The 20,215-nt window shown below is 36.8% G+C and overlaps 1 protein-coding gene across 1 annotated transcript; it reads left to right on the forward strand.

Moving 5' to 3' along the window:
- The first annotated feature begins 5,898 nt into the window (after positions 1 to 5,898).
- On the forward strand, positions 5,899 to 19,952 carry LOC141833375 (putative RNA helicase SDE3). Its single transcript, XM_074720797.1, has 3 exons — positions 5,899 to 6,804; positions 18,331 to 18,558; positions 18,802 to 19,952. The coding sequence occupies exons 1-3, from the start codon at positions 5,956 to 5,958 to the stop codon at positions 19,735 to 19,737; spliced, it is 2,013 nt and encodes a 670-aa protein (XP_074576898.1). The 5' UTR covers positions 5,899 to 5,955; the 3' UTR covers positions 19,738 to 19,952.
- Positions 19,953 to 20,215: the final 263 nt, after the last annotated feature.

The following is a 20,215-nucleotide window of genomic DNA, read 5'->3' on the forward strand; positions in this document are numbered from 1 at the left end:
TAATTTAAGTAAGTCAAATGAGTATAGAAATTTAAATTTTATCATAGAATTTAAACTATAGAAGTAGAACAAGCTTTAAATGAGAGATGTAAAATAGAAAAGTAGTTGGATTAGATAATATTCTGATAGAAGTATAGAAGTGCTTAGGAAAATAAAGTATTGAATGACTTACAAAAGTTTTCAACTTGATATTGAAAATCAAAAAAAAGTTTGATCAATGGAGGATAAGTATTCTAGTTCTCTTATATAAGAATAAAAGAGGCATACAAAATTGTATAAATTATAGATGTATTAAACTAATGAGTCATACTATGAACTTTTAAAAAAGAGTAATAAAAAAAATTAACGAAGGTGATCACAATGATCAAAAATTAATTTAGATTTATGCTTGAAAAGTCAATAATAGAAGTTATACATCTTCTCAAGCAATTCTAATTGAAAAGTATCGAAAACAAAAGCAAGACTTATATAAAATATTCGTCGACCTAGAAAAAAGTTATGATAGAGTCTCAAAGGAAATTATACAAAGAATTCTAGAAAAGAGAGATATTAGCATAGTATATTTTGAACGAATTAAAGATATGTATGAGGATGTAATAACAAAAGTGAAGACTTCAAGCAAATTAACCAAAGTGTTTCCCATAAAGATAGGGTTATATTAAGAATCAACTCTAAGTCCCTATGTTTTTATACTAATCATGGACGAACTTACTGACCACATCCAAAATACGTTACCGCGATGCATGTTGCTTACATATAATATTATTTTTGTAGATGAGACATGTTAAGGTGTAAATGTAAACTCAAATTTTGGCAAGAAATGTTAAAAATGAAAGATTTTAGATTTGGTAGAGTAAAGACAGATATATAAAGTTTTAATTTTGTAATATTAGACGTAATAAAAATTATTAAAATAGAAAATGATGAGTTATCTAATAGTTTTAAGTATTTAAGATTATTTTTACAACACGATAGAGAGATTAAGAGAGATGTCTTATATAAAATACAAGCAGGATGATTGGAATGAAGGAGAATATTATGTTTTTTGTGATCGTAAAATGCTCTAAATCTTAAAGAAAAGTTTTATAAACAATGGTTAGACCGGCTATATTATATGAAGTTGAATGTTGAGCTATAACTCGAGCATATGAGTAAAAGATAAGAATTGCAAAGATGAGAATATTAAGGTGAATGCATATGTTGGTGCAATCATCCTCTAGGATTTTAATATTTAACAATGTACCTAAGTCTGGACAGATTAACCAAGGGTTAATCTAAACAAGACTTGATATTTGAATGTGATTTACATTTAGTCAGGTCATGACTAGTGAGGAGAACTTAATAAGAGTCTAGTCGGGACCAGATGATTAGCAAAGGAAGTCCTGGTCAGAAGAATTGGGTAAGGAAGTCATGGTCAGGGGGATTAAGCAAGGAAGTCATGGTTGGAAGGATTGGGTAAGGAAGTCCTGGGTGGAGGGACTAGATGGAAGTCTTAGCAGATCGAGGACATCTGATAGAAAGCACTAGGGGTTGAGGAAACTAAGTAGGAAGCCCTGTGGGTCGAGGACAACAAGCAAAAGTCTAGATGGGGTCAAGGGTCGGAGGTCTAGCGGAAAGTCCCGAGGGTTAAGATCACGGTTGAGTAGGAAGTCCAAGTGGATCAAAGATGACTGAAAGCTTGGCAAAAAGAAATTCTGAGGAAGTGAGCCCTAGGTGGTAAGACTAGTAGGTCAGGAAGATTTACAGGAATAGGCTAGGCTAGCTTGGTTGTTGTATACTTGTCTTGTAGGTACTTGTAGCTAGAATATAGGACTAAGGAAACAGATAGACATAACTAAACCAAGTCTGGAGGGAACTGAGTTCGACTAGGGTCGAACTGGACTGGAACAACTCCAGGCATCTTGATCAATTTTCAGGTGCTCGGATGGTCTAGGCGCCCTGAATGATTTCAGGCACTGGACCAAGATAAGACGCAGTGATGGATAGAGCCCGATGGCATCAGATTAGATCAAGTCAAGCTGGGGACCCCGAAAGGGCTCTAGGTGCCTGGAAGGATCTTTCTAAGCAGCTGCAGCTAGAGCTTCAAAAATTCAATTCTAATACCACTCTCATATTCTAGTATGCTCGTGAACGTTACCAAATCTCTATGCATGCGACTAGAAAAGTTCCAAACAGGGTGCGTTGTGTTTAAGGGCTTTTGAACTGATCGACGATAAAAGAAGTTGGTTTGTATTTAGTTAACAAACTGTTTGTATGTAATTTCATATCTTTATGCTTATTCTAAACTGTAAGACGGGTTTCTCCGCCTTTGAAAAAGTTTTGAAAAGAAGACCACTATTGGACGGGCGCCTCCCGTACATAGGCTTTGGAGTACCAACCCTGAGGGTTAGGAATCAAGTAAATCCTGCAAGTTCTTTCCTTTTGCTTTGTTATTATTACTTTGTGTATTCTACTGTATACTAATTTGATAGATTCGATCGAACGAATGAAAAAGTGAATGTTCGAGATTCACCTCCCTTCTTGACCGCATAGATCCTATAGTACATATATACACAGATAAATAAGATAAGAAGCATAGATCCTATAGTACATATATACAAAGATTAATAAGATAAGAAATAAAAATCTTAGAGATTAAGCCAAGGTTACACCTATTGAAGAAAAACTCCAAGAGACATGTTTAAGATGACACAAATATGTACTTAAACGATTAATAAATACTCCAATTAGGCGATGTGGAACTATGACACACATATCAAATTAGGAAGAGAAAGATAAAAAAATCTTGATTAACAATAATAAAATAAGATAGCATTTATTTAAATATATATTATGATATAATAGGGGATAAAACTCAATAACACAGAATGATATATCCATATAACTGACACCACTTAGTATAATAAAACTTAATTCTTGTCGTCATCATTCACTCCTCCCCTTTTAGCCATTTGATGTATCGATCACAACATGTCATTGATATTATCTTTATTGTGATAACTCCGATCCTAATAAACACCCTAACTATGCAAAATCACTGGAATGCATGCTTGGATCATCGATGAGATTGCAGTTCTTTAGTTTGTACAATGGCTTAATTGTTGTCATAGTACATTGTAATTGGGCCAATAACAGTTCAGAAGTACTCTAAGTTCACAATGAACTAGTCAATCCAAATTTCTTCTTTTACTGATTATAATGTACTTAACTTAATTTTATCATTTAGCCAACCCTTGCTTTGAACTTTTTAAAATCATTGCAAGATCAGCAAAAGATATATTCTAATTATAATCATAATTTTTCATGGTCAAATTGAAAACTCACATCCATAAGCCTTCATGAATGAGTTCTCCATCTCCTTCTCCGTGTACTAATTAACAATAAATTCTTAGTCCTCAGCATTTGAAGATGCTCTTGACTAACCTTTGTGACCTTCACCAATGTGAGAAACGCTATCCTGGGCGCCTCCTCCCTGAGCGCCTGTGCGCGACTTCGAATCAACTGTCCATTTCGATCGCGCGCCAAATCTGAACCGTCCATTTTTGGGAATGCACAGTATGTCTTCGCCGAACTCGTTGCTATTCCCGCCGGCATCGTGACGCCGTCCGGCCACCGACGACCGCCGGACCAGGCCCGATGGACGGCCAACTCACCGGCGGTCCGGATGGGCCCGGATTCTGGTCCCGATTTGACAGGCGGCGGCCTGAATCTCGGCCGAAATCGCCGCCAGAATCGGGCGGCAGATTCCGGCCCCGATTCGGCCGGCGGCCGGCCAAATTTTGGCCGGAATCGGCCGCCCGATTCTGGCGGCGATTTCGGCTGAGATTCCGGCCACCGCCGGCCAAATCAGGGCCGGAATCCGGGCCCATCCGGACCGCCGGTGAGTTGGCCGTCCATCGGGTCCGGTCCGGCGGCCATCGGTGGCCGGACGGCGTCGCGATGCCGGCGGGAACGGCGATGTGTCAGAGGAGACGCTCACGGGTCGCGTAAGGAGGAGGCGCCCAGATAGCATTCTCGTCACCAATGTTGGCTATATATTACATACCAAAATGGTTGATACTAATACTTAACATATAAGATTAGGTTCATTCTTTCTCTCTTAGCTTGTCTTCAAATGCATGCTTTATGAAACAATGATGCTTCTCAACATTGAAAGTAATTCCCTATTGAATTTTTTAAAACTTTTTATATTGATGTTGATTGATACTACTTGACCACACCCTCCTTGTCGGTTTGAATTGGTAGAGCTTTTGCTTCTCTATATTTGGACGGCTCTTGTACTTGAACATCAACACACATTAGTGGGTGTCGATGTGGTTGGCGTGATCCATTTGACGGTCAAGTTAGTGCTCAGTTGAGAAGAAGAACGTAGAAGAGTACGAATGAATAGATTGTGTTCTCATAGAGAAAAAAACTTACCTTCAACCACCGTCACCCCACCCTTTTACTGCCAAATCTCAATGTCCATGTGGGTCGCCACATTTGCTTGTAGATTTTCAGAAGCATGGGCCGCATGGAGCCACATCTGCCTACGCACGTCAAAAGCATGGAGTGTTAGAGGTGTGTCGTTGACGTCGTACACTTAACTCTATGCAAAAGCCATTGTGAGTCACATCTACTATTGTTGGTCTTGTCCATGATAGTTACTAGTAACTCCATATCGAAGTTGCTATACTAATAAGAATGGTTGAACCTTTAGATCGGAGGAGTATGTCTTGATAAGAATCTTCTCGGTCGGAATGCTCTTGTAACATGAGTGGACTGTTTTGAGGATATTTTTTATCGGGATGTTCTTGTAGCATGGCTTGCTACCGAGATGTTCCTAATTAGGGATATTCTCAAAGTGAGTGTACGATTGAAATCCTCAAAGTAAGGATGTTTATAAAGTGAGGGTATAACTGAAGTTCCGTATAATGTTTCAGGAGATATTACTAATTGAGAATTTTTCAAAGTGAGTGCACGATTAAAATCTTATGTAATTTTTTAAAGATGTTCTTAATCGAGAATGTTAAAGTAAATGCATGATTGAAGTCTTATACAATCTTTTTAAAAATATTTTCAGTCAGAGATATTTCTAAAATAAATGCACAGTTGAAATCCAATCCTATGTAAAATTGTACTAAGCTATCTTGGCATATGCCCGATTGAATGTGTGGCTTGTACAGCGTGCTTTTTGGACGACACACTTCTCGCGCGGTTAATATTTGAAACAGATATACAAAGATATATCATATACTAAACCTCTTTTGCAATTCGTTTATGTATGAACTCTAGGAGAAATAATATTCTCTATTGACTTCTTTTATACTAACCTCATTTTGCACTTATTTACGTACGAAAAAAAAAAAAGAGGCGAAAGTTAGAGTTCGAAAAAATAACGGAAGAACGTAGTGCGTAGAACAATTGTAGGTAGGTGATGACGCGACGACGCGTTATTGTTGTTTTTGAATATCGTTATGTGCTGGTGAGAGTGCAAGATTAGACAGTATTTGAAGAGTAAATATAATCGGAAAAACAAACAAGCCGAGAATATATGTTCGATGTTGACATTAAATATAAAATAAATATAATCGGAAAAAAAAAACAAGCTGAGAATATGTTCGATGTTGACATTAAATATAAAGTAAATATAATCGGAAAAAAAAACAAGCCGAGAATATGTTCGAGGTTGACATTAAATATAAACGAAGCGTGTCATCTACATCTACAACAGCGAACACAAATAGATGGCAATGCAAGAATATGATCATCGAAAAGTTGAGCAATAAGAAATCATTATTGTATGTTTGGTAATCGAATTAAAACAGGCGATCTGTTCTTCCTTCGCCGCCAAGGCTTACTGTTTTAAGTCCGCTGAAGCATATTCTCATGCAGAAGGAAAAGCAGTCACCCTCTCCGCTAAATCTCTGGTCTTCTCCTTTGTTAGTCTCTCCAGACTAGAGATCGAGTTCGAGCATGGGGGGCTTCTTCAGTGTGTTGCCTAACGATTCTGCTCCAAAAGTTTCTTCCGAGCACTCTTCCGGAGCTTCCCGATCTTCTTCTCCCCCACCGAAATCGAAGACTTTGCCTTTCAGTCCACAGTCTTCTTCTCGCCCATCGGAATCGAAGACTTTACCTTTCAGTTCACAGTTCCAACAGGCTGATGCCAGTAGGAGATCGGCGGGATCAACTACGAGCACACAAAAGCACACGCCTGACGCAAGAGACGGAAATCCTGAACTGAATGGGAAGACTTCTGCCAAGGTGCCTGATTCCACTCACTTTTGGGTCATGCATCAGGCCTCGACGAAGCCCTCCAAACCCTCCTTAGATGCTTCTGCTTCTCCCTTGACCTCTTCAGTCTCATCCAAACTGCCTGCAGTCGCCGATCCTCTTTCATCGAAGTGCTCTTCTGTACTCCCTGCCTCATCATCGCATGGGACTTCCACTCAAGTCTGGATCAAGCGTCAATCGACCTTGAATTACCATGACCAATCTTCGCTTTTGTCATCAACTACCTCCGACTTCACAGATACGTTTGCTTCCTTTTTCCAGAAGCAACAGACACAGACACCTGAGACTAACCATCATGATTACAAAAGCAACTGGGACTACTTTTCCGACTCTTCATCATCTACTACTCCCCACTCATCCGAGGCTTCTCCATTTTTCAAAAAACGCACACTCGCTGAAACATACGAGATTCCTGAGGATATCGAGCAACTGATCAAGATGGATAAGTTGCCTGCAATGACGCCATTAACCCCACGCAGTTATGCTGATTATTTCCGTATTTTGCTTTACGCAGAAGACTATGAACTCGAGGTACTTTCTTGTCACAAATTGAATCCTCATTTCTTAGCAGTACTATTACGAAGGTTGATCACTTTCCTAACAGTTTAACCTTTTGAGGTTATCAATTCTGAATCACATATTGTTAACGTGTTTGCAAAAAAAAAAACAAAAAACTATGTGGTTAGGGGAAAAGGTTTTTAATTCTTATTTGCAAGGGCAAAGGTGATCTATAATATTGTTCAAATTATTTGGGGGAATAAGTTGATGAGTCAAATCATGAGAAACACTTAGAAAGCGTGAGAAAAATAAGATATGGAAAATGACCTATTGAAACATAATTTGACTATATGCTCAAAAGATCAACTATAGATTCATTCTAAAAGAGATAACTAATGGAGAAATATTGAGAAAGGAATATGTATATGCTCATTTGAACATAACTTTTCATTGGCAAAAAGGTTTGTGACAGGCTTTCTACATAGTTATTATGATGGATTTTAAAGGAAATATATAGCAATTATATCAATGTAATGAATGCTATAAGAATAATAATATAATTACTAGTGTGAGGGATATTGAAAGTAAAAATAGCTTCCTATAATTATAGGTTTACAGAAAGATTTAGCTTAACACAGATTATTTTTCAGTAATATTAGATTAACTTGCTATTCCTATTGAAGATAAGCAACTTTGGTGTATTTTATTTAGAAATTATGTTGTCTTATTTAATAAGAGTATAGATAGAATAAAGTTTAAGCTGAAATTGTGGAGAGAAATTTAGGAAGTAAAAAAATTTAAATCAAGTGGAGCTAAGATATAATATATGAATTATAGTTTTGACAATAAGAAAAGGAAAGGTAAGGGAATATTAAGTTGGATGTATATGGCAATTAGAGGAGTCTTAAAAGTGTTGGATAGATTATACAAAGAAAAATTGATGAATGTGTCATTAATAGGATATGGATGGTCAAAATAGAAAAAAAATGGAGTCCCATGTAATCATCATGTGTTCAAGTCAAAAGGACACGAGCTGATAATATCTAAGACACCTCAACACAATAGAGTTGTTGAGCGGATGAATGACCATTGTGGAGAAAAGGATGACACAATCACCTAAGTTGTTTTGAAGGGAGACATTGCACTAGCGTATTTATTGACCAGTTCCCCCATCAATTGAATAGTTCCTCCATCAATCGAATAGTTCCCCCATCAATTCTGTTAGTTTGATATATTAGAGTGAGCTTAGATAGAAAAGAATATATGTTATAATCATATGAGAATATTTGGTTGTAGGGCTTCTATTTACTGTGCCATAAGGACTTGATAGAGAGATCAAAGAAGGCTTGTAATTTACCTAAAGTAAAATTCTAGATGTCACGCCCCGGAGGTGTTGTTCCCGCATACCGAGAGGTACGTCACTTGGTGACAATATAATATGGAACCAGTACAATAAAAGAGATATAATATACCATAAGCTACAGTAACCTAAACTGAAAATCAACACGTCAAGTCTTTGAGCAACTCTAAAGAAACTGAGTCAAAGTAGTATCAAGTCTGTGCCTGCAAATCTGAAGGCCAAAGAATGTAGACAGTTAGCCAAAGACTAAGTGGGTAATTAGAAAAGACGTGTATGAATTTAATCTTATTTAAGAAGCCAAGGAAATAGAGTAGATTATAATTCTTAATGTCATTTTAAGTTCTTCTTAAAGTTCTCCATTTATACATAATATATATATGTATATATATATATATATATATATCTGTATTATTATCTTCAGTTATCATTGTTTGGAATCAGGTAACAAGTTTATATATTAATTTCATATCTCAACTTAATTATTATAATTTATCATCCATTATGATAATTTCTCAATCATGGTTATTTAATCATGCTATATCAAATTATCATCAGTATAATCTCAACATGAATAATTATTATAATCAGTGTCAACAGGTGCATAAACAATACAACTGGAGCCAATATCATCAAGTAGTAGAATAATCTCATAATCTAGGCTAGCATCCTTTTCAGAATATATCGTCGCATACGTTATCTAACGTACGGGCTAACAGTCCTCACCGATGGAAGACAGGATAAACGCTGACCGCGACCTCTGCTCTACCACAATAATATGTGGGCGGTCAAGTGCTCTGGACCGAGGGCTACATCACACCACTACTACTCAAGTGTACGGTCCAGTACTCTGGTATAAAACTAGGCTCATAATTAACACCTTTTAATATTTATCATTTTTTTAATCTCATTTCACGTTATATCTTTTTTTTCATCAATTATTATAATTGTTACATTCTCAGTATGTATCTTCTTGATTTGGTCTAAACGACCAACTCAAATCAAATCAAATCTATTCATTCATTTAGGTATCAATATAAGATTGCAGGTAAGGATAAGTATCAACCAGATGCAATATCAACAATATAAGAATTAAAAGATCAAGCAGTATAAAGACATGTATTAACCGGCAGAGTAAGTCAGAATATCTATTTAAATTTTGAAAACATCCTTTCCCATTTTAATTCCCCTAGATGAACCCATGTGCGAACAGGAAATAAATCAATTATTTACCCTTTAATAATTTAATTATTTTAACCCCGTTTCAATAGTTTAAAGATAATTTAAATCCCCCTTTTGAAAACAATTATAACATGTCTAAATATATATATCCATTTAATTTTTTTATATATTCATGCACAGGGAAAATGTAAGAATCCAAGGATAGAATGTACCCACTTTCTGTCTACCAAGCTCCGAGTGTTAGCAAATAGCGTGCTCCACTCGAACCAGTATCTTAAGTCGAATATTCGCTCCTCGTAATATTTCCCATTCCTAATACCTTCATCTCTAGTAAAAAACACTCATCCCACTAACCAGCAGAACATCTCTTCACTTTTTCATCTTCTCTATTGGACAGTCCCATCCTTCAAACAAATATTGTTCTGTCATCTTGGCGGTGAGAGGAATCGCGGTAGGAGAACTTCCTAAAGGTCCTCTTCTTCGAGTGCGCCCCTCCAACATCGACTGCATCCGAAGCATCTGCCCTCTTCACTGAACTCTTCTTCCTCTTCTCTGGTTAGGGTTCGCCACGGATCGCGATGCCAGATCTCAGAAGGTACTTCGCGTTGGTTTCTGGCCAATTGGTGCGGTGCAAGGACAACGAAACTGGAGAGTCAGTTGGAACCATTGCCGGCTGGAACAGGCAAGGAGAAAAGGAAGAAGAGATGGATTTGGGATTCTTCGTTGCGACCCTCTCCCTCGCCACGTGATTGCCTTCGCGAAGCCGGCGTTGTAGCGAAGACAGGAGGCGTCAGGGTTGAAGGCGTTGCGGGCAGAAGGCGTCGCGGCTCGTGGCGGCGGCGGCGTCGGGGTGCAGGGCAATCACGACTGTGGAAGGAGGCGGCTAGGGTTTTCGACCTTAAATCGCATCCTCGCGATTTCCAGTTTGAGGGAGGCAGAGACCGCACCCCTCGCGATCGCGACTTCGTCGGCCTTTTTTTTTTTTTTTTTACAAATTCTAACATCCTCCCCCACTAAAAGAAATTTGATCCCCAAATTAAAGTAACTAAGGGAAGTTGATAACTAAGAAAAACAGATGAGGATATTGGTGCGCATGTCATCCTCACACTTCTAAGTTGCTTCCTGATTAGAGTGATGCCTCCATCCAACCTTCACGATAGTGGATGCTTTTGTTCCGCAACCGATGTTCCTTGCGATCCAGAATACGGACAGAAAATTTTTCATATGTCGCATCCGGCTGTAGTGTCACTGTAAGATCCTTGAGAACATGTATCGGGTCCGGGATATACTTTCGCAACATAGTGACATGGAAGACATTGTGCACTCCTGCTAAAGATGGGGGTAACGCAAGTCAGTATGCAACGACACTAATCCGCTCCAGGATCTGAAAAGGTCCAATGAATCTGGGAGTCAACTTCCCTTTCAATCCAAATCTCTTACTGACTAGCAAAATATTTGTAGCTATCCTACAATTGCCTTCTACTCAAGATGTTTTTATGATAGAACTGAATCTTCCAAACCCTGAGATAAACTTCTCATAATAAAGAAACCTAGATTTTCTCTCAAAGATCTATTTCTCCCTGGATGTCATCTAGCAAATCTAGATTTTAAGACTCCCATACATACAATTACATTGGTCTATTATGGATTATTTCTTCATAAGGAGATTTATATATTATATTAGAGATTAGTATTTTTTTATCAACTTGAAAGCTTGGTTTTCTGGACACAACAAAGGCTTAGATTTGTCAAGAATTCTTTTAAACATCTGACTCCAACATTGTAGCAGAAACATTTCTGGGAAGCATATTCCTCTGTTTCTGAACGGACTCAATAATTCACCCCAATCATCCCAAAAGCTCTCATGATTTCAATAGGAGATATCTACAAGTTCTTTTACAAGTGACCAACCTAGGATGACAAATCATTCTACTATATGCAGAATTTTAAACTTAATTTTGTATCACTTTTCTCCTTTTTGACCAATTACATATTGCAAACCACAACTCATAGATTAAGAGTTAACCATATCAAATGTATCTCATGATTGCAATGTACCATCCATATGAAATCAATTTTAGTTGACTCATGTATAATTGCATGGTTGAATACCATTTGAAACATTTGGACATTATAACGGGTTGCAACTAAGAAGACTTTTAAATAAAAGTTAAATATAGCATATAACAATTATGCTAGTGTTATGGCTTCCTTTTAATTATACTATCAATGTATAACTTATAGGATTTTAATTCAACTGTATAAATAAAAGTTAATTCACTAGTTATTAATTTTATAATTATAATTGAATATTATTCATATAACCAATTAAATTTAAATTAATCATAAGATAAATAAAATTAATTATAAGATAACCAGTTTTGATGTTTTAGTTTAGAGAATTTTATTTTCCTCCTCGTAATTACTAATTATTTTTGAAGCACCCCTAAATTTTTTTTTAAAACTTCATTTACCCATATAGTTTTAATCTAGTGTCGAAACACTCAACCCTATTAAATCCTAACACTTTTATTTTCTCCCGAACGCCAAAAGAGGTTCTTAATCTACCATTTTGCCACCTCTTGGCCCATATTTTTTTTTTCTTCTAGGTGCTTCCTCAAGGTCATTCTAGATACTTCTAGAAAATCTTTTCATCATGACAATATCTGGATATTTTATAGGATCTTTCTAGACATGTAAACTATACCGTTGGATCAAATTGATCCCAACCGTCTTTTCGAGAGGAGGATGCCTATAAATAGCTCTCTTCCCATCATTTGTAAATCATCCTCAAGAATAGTAAGCTCTCTTTATATATCTCTTGAACCCTCTCAATCTCTCTTAACTTTGCTTGTGTGTCTCTAGCAGATTAGGTTTAAACATATTTTAGTAACTTTGCAGGCATAAGTTGTCTAAATGTCGCATAGGTGAGTGGTGCTAAAATTAAACCCGTAACAACCAATAGATTCAGAAATCAATTATTCAAGTTTTTTTTAACCTATTCTGAGTTATGAATCTATATTAAGACTTGTGTTAACAAAAGAACTTAGAAAAAAAATTTCATTTCTCAAATTTCACTCGCATGCTGATTTACAAATCTGCTAGTGGTCATTCTGTGTCAACACAATAAAAATCTAGGAATGTAAATCGGCTTGCATCCCATAAATTCAAGTTTTTTTTTTTTGAATATTTTTGGAAGTCACAAGCTCATATTGTGAAATGACTAGTGTTAAACTTGTGGCCATTTTGTACTAGCAAAGTGTCAAGTTCTAATTGCTCGAGTTGTTTACCAATTAACTTATGCCCAAAAATGTTGAATTTCCAAACATTTTTAGTGTCCGAAATTAATATTCTACCTGATTCCAATAACCTAAATAGCTGTGAAACTGAGTCAAACATTGTGACTGAAAATTCTCAAAGCCATCTAAACTAAAATACATTATTTCCTCTTTCCACAATGTAAATCTAATCAAACATCACAATATCAACCATTAAAACAGACATTCTTTGTTCAAGACGAACATAATCCTTAATCACCCAAGTAATATGTGTTGTTATAAGTTGTAACGGTCTCACCCTTCATTATGCATCTTTCACCATATACTGAAAATCTTCTGCTGTTATAAGGTCCCTCACCACATTTGCACAATTATTATGGTTCACTAACAATGCTACCTCCCAGTACAATAAGCAACTTCTGAATAAACTGAATGCCTAAAGCAAAGCAGGAAAACTGCTAGAGTCAACAATGCAAACATCATCATGGGTAATTAACGTATCGCTTATTTGCCCACATTGTTTTATCTAGTGATTACTTGCAAAATTTCATCAAAGCCAAACCGGTATCACTCTCTTGTGTTGGGACTAACATCCAAGAAAATGTTTCTCTTACGACCCTACAAAGAGAAAAAAAAAACCTAGGCCATGTTTTCACCCTGCTAGTACCAGAAATTTTTACAAAGATCTAAAAGACCAACTCAAGTGAAAATCTTTATATGCAAGAAAAATATTTATACCAGGGTAATGTGATCACTAGAGAATATATTTTACAGGCTAACCAAAATTCTTCACAGAAAAATAATGTCCAGAAAGGTCCACGCGTCTTACCTAAAGGCAACCATTAGACATTGACAGTCACATTGAACTTTATCAATCTATAAGTGGAATCTCAATATCACATCGACAGATTTCACCCTCGATATCCTCCAACCATGTACGTACTATCCAAGGATCGGTGCCCCCATGGAATAGAGTAAAACGATCCTTTGCTAAACTAGCAAGCAAAGGAATGCGAGCCTTCTCCATCATAATATATGGTGTAGGGGTGATTGAGTCGACCGCATAAGTTTTCACAGAATTAGGTTGTCCCTCAGGATGACCATCAACTCCAACACTGGGCCCAGTCTGAGCCTCTGGTACCATCTCTGATGGGGAGAGTGGTGTCTTATGCAAGCCATGATCAACCCTCTGAGTAGTCGAGGCACGTCGACGTGTACGACCACGACCTCGACCTCGACTACTACCATCATCCATACTACGGATGCGGCTACGAGTACGACTACTGCCCCAACCACGACCACGGGTAAGTCCGCATTGTGGCATCGCGTTTAAAAATCAAATAAAATTTCAATAATCAACTGTACTTAGGATATTTGAATAAAGAAAGGACCTCTAAATCCTATAGCTCAGCGATACAACTTGACTTGCATAAATCATATGTAGAAAACAAAATCCCAAAATACAATTGAAACCCAAACCCACGAATAGAAATCGCGAACTTAACTCTGATACCAATAAAATTGGTATCAGATAGACCAAAAATGCAACGACCAATTTCGAAAGATCTAACTGCTCTAATACCAATAAAATTGTCACGCCCCAGAGGTGTCGTTCTCGCACACCGGGAGGTACCTCACTTGGTGACAATATAATAAGGAACCAGTACAATAAAAGAGACATAATATACCATAAGCTATAGTAACCCAAACTGAAAATCAACATGTCAAGTCTCTGAGCAACTCTAAAGAAACTGAGCCAAGGTAGTATCAAGTCTGTGCCTGTAAATCTGAAGGCCAAAGAATGTACTAGGGTAATCAGAAAAGATGTGCATAAATTTAATCTTATTTAAGAAGCTAAGGAAATAGAGTAGATCATAATTCTTAATGTCATTTTAAGTTCTTCTTAAAGTTCTCCATTTATACATAATATATATATATATATATATATATATATATATATATATATATATATATATATATCTGTATCACTATCTTCAGTTATCATTGTTTGGATCTCAACTTAATTATCATAATTTATCATCCATTATGATAATTTCTCAATCATAGTTATTTAATCATGCTATATCAAATTATCATTAGTATAATCTCAACATGAATAATTATTATAATCAATGTCAACATGTGCATAAGCAATACAACGGGAGCCAATATCATCAGAGTAGAATAATCTCATAATCTCAATCTCATAATCTAGGCTAGCAGTCTCTTCAGAATATATCGTCGCATATGTTATCTAACGTACGGGCTAACAACCCTCATCGGTAGAAGACAGGATAAACATTGACCGCGGCTTCTGCTCTACCACAATAATATGTGGATGTGGGCGGTCAAGTGCTCTAGATCGAGGGCTACATTACACCACCACTACTCAAGTGTATGGTCTAGTATTCTAGTATAAAACTAGGCTCATAGTTAACACTTTTTAATATTTATCATTTTCTTTTATCTCATTTCACGTTATATCTTTTTTTTTTTATCAATTATCATAATTGTTACATTCTCAGTATGTATCTTCTTGATTTGGTCTAAACGACCAACTCAAATCAAATCAAATCTATTCATTCATTTAGGTATCACTATAAGATTGTAGGTAAGGATAAGTATCAACCAGATGCAATATCAATAATATGAGAATTAAAAGATCAAGCAGTATAAAGACATATATCAACAGGCAGAGTAAGTCAGAATATCTATTTAAATTTTGAAAACATCCTTTCCCATTTTAATTCCCTTAGATGAACCTATGTGCGAACAGGAAATAAATCAATTATTTACCCTTTAATAATTTAATTATTTTAACTCCGTTTCAATAGTTTAAAGATCATTTTAAATCCTCCTTTTAAAAACAATTATAACATGTTTAAATATATATATATCCATTTAATTTTTTTGTATATTCATACACAGGGAAAATATAAGAGTTTAAGGATAGAATGTACCCACTTTCTGTCTACCAAGCTCCGAATGTTAACAAATAGCGTGCTTCACTCGAACCAATATCTTAAGTCGAATATTCGCTCCTCGTAATATTTTCCATTCCTAATACCTTCATCTCTAGTAAAAACTAGCGACTCCATCCCACTAACCAGCAGAACATCTTCACTTTTTCATCTTCTCTATTGGACAGTCCCAACCTTCAAACAAATATTATTCTATCATCCTGGCAGTGGGAGGAATCGCGGTAGGAGAACTTCCTAAAGGTCCTCTTCTTTGGGTACGCCCCTCCCACATCGACTGCGTCCGAAGCATCTGTCTTCTTCACTGAACTCTTCTTCCTCTTCTCTGGTTAGGGTTCGCCACGGATCGCGACGCCAGATCTCAGAAGGTACTTCGTGTTGGTTTCCAGTCGATCGGTGCGGTGCAAGGACAACGAAACTGGAGAGTCGGCGGGAACCATCGTTGGCTGGAACAGGCAAGGAGAAAAGGAAGAAGAGACGGATTTGGGATTCTTCGTTGCGACCCTCTCCCTCGCCACTCGATCGCCTTCGCGAAGCCGGCGTCGCAACGAAGACAGGAGGCGTTGGGGTTGAAGGCGTTGCGGGCAGAAGGCGTTGCGGGCAGAAGGCGTCGCGACTCGCGGTGGCGCATTAGGGCAGAGGCGGCGGTGTCGGGGCGGAGGGCAATCGCGGCTAAGGTTTTCGGCCTTAAATCGCATCCTCACGATTTCCAGTTCGAGGGAGGCAGAGATCGCGCCCCTCGCGATCGCGACTTCGTCGGGCATTTTTTTTTTACAAATTCTAACACTAGAGCTCCCAGCAGTTTCTACTCATTTATAATTTATTCTTTAATCAATAACTGAGCTAGAGTTTTTATATATAAGTGGCTGGGCGTGGAATAAAATGTGACAATATAGTCAGAAAAGATGTAGCTCAAGGGAGAAAGGTTGAATAGAGCATGACATTCAATCGTTAGGCATAACAACTCAAAGTTTATCCTATATATAGAAGCAAGGGAGCCAAAGTGAATGCTAGAGGTACAATGCTACGCAGATAAAGATCTTTGGATAAAAATTATGCATGAAGAGATGAAATCTCTTTATGGTGAATAACATATGATTTAGTTGAGTTTCCACATGATATATAATCTATAAAGAACAAATGGGTGATTGAGTTGAAGAAAGGTCACAACAAGTTGTTTCAGTGCGAGGTCAATCAATTGTAAAAGGGTTTAGTCGAAAGGACATCATCTTTGTTCAGATCTTTTTTCCACTTATGAAGATAACATCTATTCAAGTTGTGTTGGGTCTGGAAACTAACTTGAATCATGAGCTTGGACAGTGTGATGCCAAGTTCGCTTTCTTGCACTGACTTTGAGTAGGAGATATACATGGAGAAGCCATATGAATTTTAAGATAAGAGGAAGAAACATACAGTTGAAGAAGAGCTTGTAGGGTCTATAACATACAACTAGAAACTCATATGAAAAAGTAAACTCCCGTTTACTAGCTTAGGCTACTAAAGAGAAGATTTTGATTCATGTGTATATTTTAGATTATACTCACATGGTAATCTTGATATCCTATTCCTCTATGTGAATGATATGTTAATTATATGGTATGATAATATTATGATTGATTAGTTGAAGAAAGAGTTAGTAGATCATATAGTATAAAGAATTTGGTGCTAACCATACACATGCTAGGTATGGAAATTACTCAAGATAGAAAAGCCAGACAATTGTGGCTTTTACAAGAGAAATATGTTTAACAAAGTCTTAGAAAGGTTCAACATAAAGATCTGAGGCAGTCACTACTCTCTGATCCAGTCATTTTTAGTTGACTAAAGGTACTAGTGAGATCTCAGAAGTAGAGATGGCAAAGATTCTATATTCCTTTTCGATTGGATCACGCATGTATACTATGGTAGTATTAAATGAGACATTATGCATGCAGTTGGAGTTTTAAAAAGATTGCTCTCAGATCTAAGGAAGGTAGCTAAGTGGATCTACAAGTGTTTTAAAGGTATGATAGGTTAGCACTATGCTTTGAGGATAACATTATACTCTTCAGATTTAAACATGAAAGGGAAAGAGAATGGGTGGAAGTCCACTTTAAGTTATTTGTTCACCATTACAGGGGGAGTTATTTTTTGGCAATTCAAATTGCAAAAATAATTTGTGTGGTTGTGTTTTGGACTATTTTACCATTTTGATGTTTTTTCCAATACAGCTAAGCATCACTAATTCCTTCAAGCACATATAGAGATATTCTTCAACCCAAGAGGATGTAGTCAAAAAGAATTATCTTGTAGCCTTCCACAATTTCTTTTACAAATATTGGTCCGTATCCATCAAAAGATGCAATGTTCATTAACATGGTCAAATGGTGCATATATTGATCCATATTATCTACACTTATGTTTGCTATTAACAATCACCCACCTCTCTTTCTATTCCTTCATTTTCTCTTTGATTTATACACTTTAGAACATTATTTCCAAAGATTGGGAATGTTGAATAGCAAACCTGCGGCTTGTTGTATAATTTGCAAATTCCAAGCAATTTTTTTGTAATGTTGGTACAGTGGTATTTTTTCATTCTTACCAAACTGAAATATTGTCAACACAGAACCCTTGCATATTTTTTTCATTACCATAATATAGCATTTATATATAGCTTATTACCTCAAAAATTTCCAATCAGTTTTCCATCTTTGATGTATTGTTTAATTCAGTTTCTTTCATCCTATTGGTCTTGATTTACCATGCTGATCTTTTTACATAGAAATGGAGCGACTATTTACTGGAAGGAGTTACTCTCGAGTTGCGAGAAAGGAAAGACTCTAAAATTCATAATTTGAGAGAGACTTCTAAGACAAAAAACAGTTGGAATGATAAACATTCTTTGGTAGCATTCGACATTGAAGCTGTTCCTGAAAGAAGGCCTTATCTTTTATCAAGAGATTTTGTCTTTGTGCAGCCCTCAGACCAGATATCTGCTGGACCTTTCAAGGTTTGTTTCTCAGATTCTTCTTAATGTGCAATGGAAATGTTGAGCTATACTTCCAGCATTGCAATATATATGATATTTAGATATTTTATGTGCCCTACAGAAAGTCTTGAAGGTGCTATACTTTAACACACAACGTTCAAGACAATTTTATCTTTTCATCTGCGACATTCATGTGTAGTCTTTGTTTATCATCTAACATTTAGATATCTTGCTTTCTTTTTTTCCTTTTATCCAAAAAACCAGGGAGTCATTGTTTGTGTGGAAAAGAGCAGAACTGTTTTAGTAGAGTTTGGAAGCGATTTTCACAAACAACATTCATCAACGAAAAAGTATAATGTTAGCTTCTCCTTCAATAGAGTTTGCTTGAAAAGATCTCATATTGCAATCTCAGCTGCAACAAATCCTTTGCTGTGTATGATCCTCTTCCCAAATCCCAAAGGCATTATGGATTATGCAAGCTCGGATGGGAACATGGTTTATCCAACCATCCAGTCTTCCATTAAGCATTATCCTGTAATTCGAAGAATCCTAAACCGTAAAGGTCTTGTACCCTATCTCATAGAAGGACCCCTTGCCAACAACAAGTTGGAGGAGCTCACTGACACTGGGAAACTTATTCAAGAAGCAGTCATCCAAATACACAGGAATGTTGTTAGCTCCAAAATACTTATATGTGCTCCGAAGAACATGACGTGTGATGCATTGATGAGGAGTTTGCTCAACAAGATTCCAGAGAATAAGTTATTCCGAGCTAATGCTGCCTTCCGAGACATGTCACTTGTGCCGGATGACATTATGCCAACATGCTTGTTTGAAAGGGAGTGCTTCACTTGCCCTCCCGTTGATGAGCTCAGAGAATTCAGCATTGTTTCTTCCACCTACATGAGTAGCTTCAGACTTCACAATGCGGGAATTGAAGCCAACCATTTCAGTCACATTTTCTTGGTGGATGCATCTTCTTCGATGGAGCCTGAAGCAATTGTGGCTCTTGCAAATCTAGTTTGTGAGAAGACTGTCATCGTAATTACAGGTTCAATGGATGACTCTCCACGTTGGGTGAGATCAAGAATAGGGAGGGGACGGAATGGACTGGTGAGATCATTGTTCCATAGGCTTATGGAGATTGAGCCCTACTCTTCTATGGATTCTAATCATGCAGCCAGCATTAGATCTGGCTAGAAGAATGTATATAGTAAAATTATCATGTCATTTCATCTATGCAGTAAGTTGTATGTGTATATTGATCCTCAGATGAATTGAATGGGTGTAATTAGTGGGAGAACTGAAACTATGTCGTGGCATAATCAAGACAATTGACTATATGCAAACCTCAAGACTGCTATGGAGTTTAAGAGGAGATGTACAAGTCTTCCAGTTAGATTGTTTTTTCTTTATTTGTTTTCATGCAATGTGTGCAAATTAATCAGCATTTTTTATCTTGCTTTTGTAGTTTTACTTGGCATCTAGATTCAAACATTTAGCATGTTGACCTTAATCCCACCAATGGTATTGTTGGAAATTTGAATAGAAGTAAAAAGTGATAGAAGGAGGAAGCTCCTTTGTGGATGAGAACTCATATTGGAATTTTCAAGACATAGTTGTTGGTTTATATTGTGTCACAAGCATTGATGTTGTGAATAAATGCATGCGGAGAGAC

This window comes from Curcuma longa, chromosome 8 (assembly GCF_044706935.1).
Source record: "Curcuma longa cultivar G26 ecotype Majalengka, Jawa Barat chromosome 8, ITB_CL_G26_1.1, whole genome shotgun sequence".
Lineage (NCBI taxonomy): Eukaryota > Viridiplantae > Streptophyta > Magnoliopsida > Zingiberales > Zingiberaceae > Curcuma > Curcuma longa.